This window comes from Xyrauchen texanus, chromosome 19 (assembly GCF_025860055.1).
Source record: "Xyrauchen texanus isolate HMW12.3.18 chromosome 19, RBS_HiC_50CHRs, whole genome shotgun sequence".
Classification (NCBI taxonomy): Eukaryota; Metazoa; Chordata; class Actinopteri; order Cypriniformes; family Catostomidae; genus Xyrauchen; species Xyrauchen texanus.
Window position 1 is genome coordinate 44,512,877 of NC_068294.1, and position 12,500 is coordinate 44,525,376.

At 36.1% G+C, this 12,500-nt stretch overlaps 1 protein-coding gene across 1 annotated transcript in view; it reads right to left on the minus strand.

Moving 5' to 3' along the window:
• The window catches only part of nudt6 (nudix (nucleoside diphosphate linked moiety X)-type motif 6), a 38,929-nt gene that overhangs the window by 21,912 nt on the left and 4,517 nt on the right, over positions 1-12,500 (minus strand). Inside the window, 1 exon segment of the mRNA XM_052149505.1 lies at positions 5,147-5,350. Within this exon segment, the coding sequence (XP_052005465.1) occupies positions 5,147-5,350 (204 nt within the window).

Below are 12,500 nucleotides of genomic sequence, written 5' to 3' on the forward strand. Positions count from 1 at the left end.
TTAAATATTTGAGTTAAAATCATACAAATATTGCAAACTGCTGTATACAATCCAATGTACGCAACATCGTTGATTATTCTATTATTCTAGAATGTCGAAAACATTATTAATAAAGAATGAGTAGGTGTGTCCAAACTTGTAAGTGTGTAAGTGTTTGTGTGTGTGTGTAATAGGGCTGGGCGGTATACCGAGTTTTGACAATTTATCGATATTTTTTCTCAACGCGATACAGGATGAGACATGTATATCGATATTAGGCGGTGGGCCGAGTCCGTCTATCTCGTTTAGTTTTTGATTTGATAGTTACCCAACAGCTGTCTGGCTAATTTTTTTTATTTGTCTGTATGAATAATTCACAAAAAGATTACCGATTGTTTCCAACGCCAATTGTTGCACATTAAAGTATAAAAATAGATTTAATTTAGCTAGCTGATCACAAGCGTTGGCCGGAGTGAGATCCAATCAACGCTTGTGTTGTTACCTTGTTGAATTGATTTGGCCAATCACGTTATTCGTTGAACCGGCGTCGCGTGACTCGCGTCAGTCTGAAGCGAAATGAGTCTACAACCTAACCTGGAGAGACCGGTGTGTCTCGGCAAGACAACGTCAAGGTAAGATTTGTTTTACAATGATTATACACCCCTATATCTTAATGCTTTTCATATAAGTTGTATTTAAGACTGCAAGCTATACTTCGTCGTGAATATATGCGTTGTCGTTGATGAGAACAGTAGCCCGCGAAAGAATGTTGGTAGTGGAGCAGTAAAGCTAGGTCTAACGGTATGTTGCTTAGGCTAATCCAAATCATTCGGTACATACACAATGAACTAAGCAAAGAGTATTCAAATACGGGCTAATTACGGGTAAATATTTAAACGGGAAAACAGTAGGAAATAATTTGACAGGTATGTCCAGGTTGGATTGGTTTATAGTGAGCTACCTAGGCTACAAGTAAGCTAGACTAATTATCAGCTAAAAAGAGTGCAAAGCAAAACAAAGAAATTATTTCAAATCAACTTTATAGTGGTAGTCATGGAGTTATATAAGCCATTTATGGTTGATTGTCACAGTTTATACAATGACACAATTCTGTGCATGGTAGCTTATGTGATTTAAAATGATCTAGTAATGTGTGCTTTCTGTGTTTATTTATCTGAATATAATTCAGTTGTTTATCTAACACACAGACACGGACAGGACAACATCATATCTCTCCACACCCTATAATGACTTACAGAGGTGATCGTTGACAATCATCACATCAACAGCACCATGAATGGAGCAGGTCAAGATCACGGAGTTGCTTAGTATCCACATCACAGATGACCCATCTTGATCTATCGACACCACCAACAGAACCTGGCCAAGAAAGTCCAAAACCCTCTGCACTTCCTCCCACAGTTGAGGAAGGCTCATCTCCCACAAATCCATCCTCTTAACTTTCTATAGGGGAATCGTAGAGAGCCTCTTCCTTCCACCCCCACCCTCCAATAACCTAAGGGCAGCTGATTGACTCTTGCACAAATACACTGGTAGTTTACACTATGATGCTGCTACATTGGTTTATTTTTTTTATTTTTAAATTTGCTATGAACATTTGACCCCACTTACACACATATTGCACTGCCTTTTGCTACTTGTCCTGTCATCCACTTGCACTGAAATACTATATTAATTAGGGATGAGTCACGATTTTCAAATATTCGATTAGTTGATTTTATTATAGAATATTGAATAGGATGTGTGGGATGATTGTCTTTAAAAAAATCCCCATGTTTTAGTTGTGGTTATAAGCTGCAATCCTAAATTCACATAATATTTTTATACATTTTATAAATATATTCTTAATATTTGTTGTTTTTGTTTCTATGTTTGAGCTGATATATCTCAATATTAATAACAGTCTGGTTAATTTTGAGTCTTGAAATGTAAACTCTCAAGGGTTGGCTTTCTAAATATATGTTGCTTATGTGTATATTCAGAATGACTTCTGAGCAGCAACCTTTTTATTTTGGGGATGTCATGAATGCATCACTTGCCAAAATTGGGGCTGACTAGTAAGGGGTTAAACGTATATAAATGAAACGTTTTATATAAAAATTATACATTTGATACAAACCTTCACTGTTGTTAGCTGCATTTTCTATCTTCTTACGTGCTCTTCTTATGTGTTCTTTGTTGGTGAAGAGCATGTAGCATTCTCTGTGAAATCCAACATTAGCCGGCACATCTTGGACGTCTTCGAATTTAAGTTAAATGCCAATACGGCTTTTTCAGCTACTGTACTCTCTGTGGTTTGCAGGTTCACCCATAAATTTGTACATTGAACAACCTTTGCCCAACTTGTCTGGGAAAGGGGGTTACAGGGCTTTTTACATTTGAGGCTAAATGGATAAAACACCTCATTTTTACCTCAGTATTACTGAACTACAGAACTAAATTTACATTTTTAATGATTTACAGCAAAATTGTAATTTCAAGAACGCAGCTTCCTGGTCATCTGTGTTCATTATTTACATTGGTTGTCAAGGAAACGGGAGGTTTTCTAACGTTATGATTAGTACTCCTGCTTATTTGCCGGTTTAAAAAAGTAAGAGTTTGTAAGGATATTTTGCGTCAAATGTGCAAACAACAAAGTTGGAAACAATGTCTGTAGTACTTATACGATTTTATTACATGACCTCAGCAAAGAAAAGACTTACACAGCTGTGAGGTAAGTATTAAATTCATAATTTCAAGGTCCGGCCCACCGCCTATATGGTTTGATGCAAACCTCTCCCGCTCAAGCTTCAGTTAACGCGCGCGAACCGGACCACTCCCACTCCATCACACAAGTTCGCCTGACAACATGGAGGAAAACACAGTGACGATCAGACCATCCGAAGACGATCTGGTTTGTAAAAAGAAAAACACTGGTTCGTTTATTTGGAGATGGTTTGGATTTAAAAGATCCGATGAGCAGCAAAACCAAGCTATCTGCAAAGAATGCCATAAAACGGCCAAAAAGTGGAAGCACATCAAATCTCTTCCACCACTTACAACGTGGTGGTGGCGTAGTGGCTAAAGCACAGGGCTGTTAATCAGAAGGTTGCTGGTTTGATCCCCACAGTCACCACCATTGTGTCCTTGAGTAAGGCACTTAACTCCAGGTTGCTCCGGGGGGATTGTCCCTGTAATAAGTGCTCTGTATAATACATTGGTACTCAGAAGGTTGCTGGTTCGATCCCCACAGTCACCACCATTGTGTCCTTGAGTAAGGCACTTAACTCCAGGTTGCTCCGGGGGGGATTGTCCCTGTAATAAGTGCTCTGTATAATACATTGGTACTCAGAAGGTTGCTGGTTTGATCCCCACAGTCACCACCATTGTGTCCTTGAGTAAGACACTTAACTCCAGGTTGCTCTGGGGGGATTGTCCCTGTAATATGTGCTCTGTATAATACATTGGTACTCAGAAGGTTGCTGGTTTGATCCCCACAGTCACCACCATTGTGTCCTTGAGTAAGGCACTTAACTCCAGGTTGCTCCGGGGGGATTGTCCCTGTAATAAGTGCACTGTAAGTCGCTTTGGATAAAAGCGTCTGCCAAATGCAAAAATGTAAACGTCACCATAAAGTGCAGTACGATGAGTGTTTAAAACTTTGCGCTTCGTCCGCTACAACCTCAGCCACGAAGAATAAGCAGCCCGAAAAGTTTTCTGTCCCAAAACAAAGCTCGTTGGAAGCTTCTTTTACCCGCAGCGTGCCTTACGAAAAGAAAAGTTCCAGATGGTGCGATATTTCTAAGGCGGTAGCTTTCCACATCGCAAAAGATATGGTTCCTGTTGCAAACGCTGCTTAAAACCATTGACCCCAGATATCAGTTACCCAGTCGCAAGTACTTTTCAACTAAAGCTCTGCCAGAAATGTACACAGAGGTCAGACGAATGCTTTCCGACCGGCTTGCAAAAGTGACTTATTTTGCGCTGACAACTGATTTATGGTCAAGCAGGACATGCGAGCCATATATGACTTTGACAATACATTTTATTGAAGACTGGGAAATGAAAACTGCGTGTCTCCAGACCAGCTATTTTCCCCAAGACCACACTGGGAGCATATAGCTGAAGCCCTGCAAGATGCACTTACGAACTGGAAGCTCAACGAAAAGGGACTGGTTGCTATAACGACCGACAATGGCAGCAACGTTATCAAAGCGGTGGAAATTCAGAAGTGGCTGAGGATGCAGCGCTTCGGTCACTGACTTCATCTGGCCATTGGTAAGTGCCAAGTATGTATTTGATTCAGATTATTATTATTTTTTGAACTTGTGAAGCATATATTGTCTTTAGTAAAATAATTGCTTGCAGTAGTAACTGCTTAGTATGCCTAACCGGTATAACAGAAAATATTTGAAATGTTAAAGCAACATTTAAACATGTAGTAGTTTTATCACACAAATCTATATTAAACAGGTGATGATTTCGTTTTTTGAAAGGCTAGTTTTCCTTGCACAAAATCTGTAAGTAATATACACTATAAAATACTTTGTTTATTAAAGAATGTTCTACCTCAAATAACCCACTTGTTCTGATAAAGTAGTGTTCTACTGTTCTGTTTACATTATTTGCACATCAGACTTGTGCAGCTGTAAAGTTTCAAACAAGTAGAAAACTTTGTTTTGTATGTTATTTTGATCATCACTGCTTTAATAAAGGTGATTGTGAAATCTCACATAAGGCTTTGACTTTTAGAATGTATTGTGATTTTAACTACCATTTTGCACATAATATATTGCATAGCCGCCATTACATTCACTATATTTGTTTCCATATCCTTGAATATCAACACTGTTTTGCAGGATATCATTGGGCAGGATGTGAAATAATAATAAATAAAAAAATACAGATTTTCTTTATCCAAATAGAAAAACGTAGAAAGTACCGAGATATATATCGTATATCGCCATTTCACCAAAAAATACCGAGATATGATTTTTTGGCCATATCGCCCAGCCCTAGTGTGTAAGTGTGTAAGTGTGTGTGTGTGTGTGTAAGTGTGTGTGTGTGTGTGTGTGTGTGTGTAGGTGTGTGTGAGTAAGTGTGTGTATTGAGTTTCATCATTTCCTGCTTTGGAGGGCCAGTATGAGTAACACACGCTCTCTCTTACCAGCGACTCCTACTTGATGTGTGGCAAACGTGGGCAATCTGTCTTCGCCCGGCCCGACCCACAGACTGAGGACACACTGATCTCTCCTGGCATGATGGAAGCTGAAACCGTGACATGCAGCTGCTGCGGCCAATCGGCTGAGAGAGATCGGAACATGCAGCCATACTGCGACCCGACCTTCAGAGCGCCACAGAGAGAGAGACTCTAACACACACACACACACACACACACACACACACACACACACACACACACACACACACACACTGTCAGTACACAAAAAGCACAATGGTTTTACCAAGTTTTTTGAACATGACACCACTAACACTGCATAAATATGTGCAATCAAATTAAGTACTAAACACTACCATATATATATATGTATGTATATTAATGTGAAATCAATTTGTATATGAATGAAAAATTAATAACATGTTGTATTAGTCTTCCATTATATTATGACTGTACAGAGTGGCACCAAATACTTTAATATGTAAGAGAAAACATACAGCAATACACATATATGATTATACTTAACATACACACACACACACACAATTATTCCTTAACACACACACACACACACACTTATTACTTAACACACACACACACACACACACACACACACACAATTATTACTTAACAAACACACACACACTTATTACTTAACACACACACACACACTTATTACTTAACATACACACACACAATTATTACTTAACACACACACACACACACTTATTACTTAACATACACACACACACAATTATTACTTAACACACACACTTATTACTTAACATACACACACACACAATTATTACTTAACACACACACTTATTACTTAACACACACACACACACTTATTACTTAACATACACACATACACAATTATTACTTAACACACACACACACACACACTTATTACTTAACATACACACACACAATTATTACTTAACACACACACACACACACTTATTACTTAACATACACACACACACAATTATTACTTAACACACACACACACACTTATTACTTAACATACACACACACAATTATTACTTAACACACACACTTATTACTTAACATACACACACACACAATTATTACTTACACACACACACACTTATTACTTAACATACACACACACACAATTATTACTTAACACACACACTTATTACTTAACACACACACACACTTATTACTTAACACACACACACACACTTATTACTTAACACACACACACACACTTATTACTTAACATACACACACACAATTATTACTTAACACACACACTTATTACTTAACATACACACACACACAATTATTACTTAACACACACACACACTTATTACTTAACATACACACACACAATTATTACTTAACACACACACAATTATTACTTAACATACACACACACACACACAATTATTACTTAACACACACACACACACTTATTACTTAACATACACACACACACAATTATTACTTAACACACACACTTATTACTTAACACACACACACACTTATTACTTAACACACACACACACTTATTACTTAACATACACACACACACACTTATTACTTAACACACACACACACTTATTGCTTAACACACACACACTTATCACTTAACACACACACACACTTATTACTTAACACACACACACACACACACTTATTACTTAACACACACACTTATTACTTAACACACACACACACACACAATTATTACTTAACACACACACTTATTACTTAACACACACACACACTTATTACTTAACACACACACACACTTATTACTTAACATACACACACACACACTTATTACTTAGCACACACACACACTTATTACTTAACACACACACACACACACACTTATTACTTAACATACACACACACACACTTATTACTTAACACACACACACACTATACTTAACACTTAACATACACACACACACACTTATTACTTAACACACACACACACTTATCACTTAACACACACACACACTTATTACTTAACACACACACACACACACTTATTACTTAACACACACACTTATTACTTAACACACACACACACTTATTACTTAACATACACACACACACACAATTATTACTTAACACACACACTTATTACTTAACACACACACACACACACACTTAATACTTAACACACACACACACACACACACTTATTACTTAACATACACACACACACAATTATTACTTAACACACACACTTATTACTTAACACACACACACACTTATTACTTAACACACACACACACTTATTACTTAACACACACACACACACTTATTACTTAACACACACACTTATTACTTAACATACACACACACACACTTATTACTTAACACACACACTTATTACTTAACATAAACACACACACAATTATTACTTAACACACACACTTATTACTTAACACACACACACACTTATTACTTAACACACACACACACACACTTATTACTTAACATACACACACACACAATTATTACTTAACACACACACTTATTACTTAACACACACACACACTTATTACTTAACACACACACTTATTACTTAACATACACACACACTTATTACTTAACACACACACACACTTATTACTTAACACACACACACACACACACACTTATTACTTAACACACACACACACACACACACTTATTACTTAACACACACACACACACATTATTACTTAACACACACACTTATTACTTAACACACACACACACTTATTACTTAGCACACACACACACTTATTACTTAACACACACACACACACTTATTACTTAACATACACACACACACACTTATTACTTAACACACACACACACTTATTACTTAACACACACACACACTTATTACTTAACACACACACACACTTAACTTACACACACACTTATTACTTAACATACACACACACTTATTACTTAACACACACACACACTTATTACTTAACACACACACACACTTATTACTTAACACACACACAAACTTATTACTTAACATACACACACACAATTATTACTTAACACACACACTTATTACTTAACACACACACACACACACACACTTACTTAACATACATACACACACACACACACACACACACACACACACACTTATTACTTAACACACACACACAATTATTACTTAACACACACACACACAAACAAACAAACTTATTACTTAACATACACACACACACACACAATTATTACTTACACACACACACACACACACACACACACACACACCTTATTACTTAACCCTCACACACACACACACACTTACACACACACACACTCATGTATACACACACACACACTTACACACACACACACACACACTCACACTCATGTATACACACACACACACACACACACACTCACACACACACACACACACACTCACACATGTTGTGTTTCCATGTTTTATGGGGACTTTCCATAGACATAATGGTTTTTATACTGTACAAACTTTATATTCTATCCCCTAAACCTAACCCTACCCCTAAACCTAACCCTCACAGAAAACTTTCTGCATTTTTACATTTTCAAAAAACATAATTTACTATGATTTATAAGCTGTTTTCCTCATGGGGACCGACAAAATGTCCCCACAAGGTCAAACATTTCGGGTTTTACTATCCTTATGGGGACATTTGTTACCCACAAAGTGATAAATACACGCTCACAAATACACGCACACACTCACACACACACACACACACACACACACACACACTTATTACTTAACACACACACACAATTATTACTTAACACACACACACACGCATATTTATTACTTACACACACACACACTTATTACTTAACACACACACACACGCATATTTATTACTTACACACACACACACACTTATTACTTAACACACACACACTTATTACTTAACATACACACACACTCACACACACACACACACACAATTATTACTTAACACACACACACACACAATTATTACTTAACACACACACACAATTATTACTTAACACACACACACACACACACACAATTATTACTTAACACACACACACACACACAATTATTACTTAACACACACACACACACACACACACACAAACAAACAAACTTATTACTTAACACACACACACACACACACACACAATTATTACTTAACACACACACTTATTACTTAACACACACACACACACTTATTACTTAACACACACACACACACACACTTATTACTAACACACACACTTATTACAACACACACACTTATTACTTAACACACACACACACTTATTACTTAACATACACACACACACTTATTACTTAACACACACTTATTACTTAACACACACACACACTTATTACTTAACACACACACACACTTATTACTTAACATAACACACACACACTTATTACTTAACACACACACACACAATTATACTAACACACACACTTATTACTTAACACACACACACACTTATTACTTAACACACACACACACCATTACTAACATACACACACACACACTTATTACTTAACACACACACACACACTTATTACTTAACACACACACACACTTATTATACAACACACACACGCCTTACTTAACACACACACACACACTTATTACTTAACATACACACACACACTTATTACTTAACACACACACACACTTATTACTTAACACACACACACACTTAATCATAACACACACACACTTATTACTTACACACACACACTTATTACTTAACACACACACACACTTATTACTTAACACACACACACACTATTACTTAACACACACACACACACACACTTATTACTTACCACACACACACACTTATTACTTAACACACACACACACTTATTAACATACACACACACACACACACACACACTTATTACTTAACACACACACACCTTATTACTTAACCACACACACACACTTATTACTTAACACACACACACACACTTAACTTACACACACACATTACTTAACACACACACACTATTACTTAACACACACACACACTTATTACTTAACACACACACACACACTTATTACTTAACACACACACACACTTATTACTTAACACACACACTTATTACTTAACACACACACACACACTTATTACTTAACACACACACACACTTATTACTTAACACCACACACACACTTATTACTTAACATACACACACACACATTATTACTTAACACACACACACACACCTTATTACTTAACATACACACACACACAATTATTACTTAACACACACACTTATTACTTAACATACACACACACACATTATTACTTAACACACACACTTATTACTTAACACACACACACACACACACTTATTACTTAACATACACACACACACAATTATTACTTAACACAACACACACACTTATTACTTAACATACACACACACAATTATTACTTACACACACACACACACACTTATTACTTAACATACACACACACACTTATTACTTAACACACACACACACACTTATTACTTACACACACATTACTTACACACACACTTATTACTTAACACACACACACACATTATTACTTAACACACACACACACTTATTACTTAACACACACACACACTTATTACTTAACACACACACTTATTACTTAACACACACCACACTTATTACTTAACACACACACACACACTTATTACTTAACACACACACACACTTATTACTTAACATACACACACACAATTATTACTTAACACACACACACACACACTTATTACTTAACATACACACACACACAATTATTACTTAACACACACACTTATTACTTAACATACACACACACACAATTATTACTTAACACACACACTTATTACTTACACACACACACACACACTTATTACTTAACATACACACACACACAATTATTACTTAACACACACACACACACACTTATTACTTAACATACACACACACACATTATTACTTAACACACACACACACACACCTTATTACTTAACATACACACACACACAATTATTACTTAACACACACACACACACTTATTACTTAACATACCACACACACAATTATTACTTACACACACACACACACTTATTACTTAACACACACACACACACTTATTACTTAACACACACACTTATTACTTAACGCACACACACACACTTATTACTGTAACACACACACACACACTTATTACTTAACACACACACACACACTTATTGCTTAACATGCACACACACAATTATTACTTAACACACACACTTATTACTTAACATACACACACACACAATTATTACTTAACACACACACACACACTTATTACTTAACATACACACACACAATTATTACTTAACACACACACATTATTACTTAACACACACACACACACAATTATTACTTAACACACACACACACACTTATTACTTAACATACACACACACACATTATTACTTAACACACACACTTATTACTTAACATACACACACACACAATTATTACATACACACACACTTATTACGCAACACACACACACACTTATTACTTAACACACACACACACTTGTTACTTAACACACACACACACACTTATTACTTAACACACACACACACACTTATTGTAACACACACACATTATCATAACACACACACACCTTATTACTTAACACACACACACACACACATTATTACTTAACACACACACTCATTGTTAACACACACACACACACACACACTTGATTACTTAACACACACACACACTTATTACTTAACACACACACACACACTTGTTACTTAACATACACACACACACACTTGATTACTTAACACACACACACACTTATTAGCTAACATACACACACCACTTTAACACACACATTATTACTTAACATACACACACACACACTTGTTACTAACACACACACACTTGATTACTAACACACACACACACTTATTACTTAACACACACACACTTGTTATTAACATACACACACACATTGTTGCACACACACACACACTTGTTACTTAACACACACACTTATTACTTAACACACACACACACTTATTACTTAACATACACACACACACAATTATTACTTAACACACACACTTATTACTTAACACACACACACACACACTTAATACTTAACACACACACACACTTACACACACACACTTATTACTTAACATACACACACACACATTATTACTTAACACACACACTTATTACTTAACACACACACACACACTTATTACTTAACACACACACACACTTATTACTTAACACACACACACTTAGCACACACACACTTACTTAACACA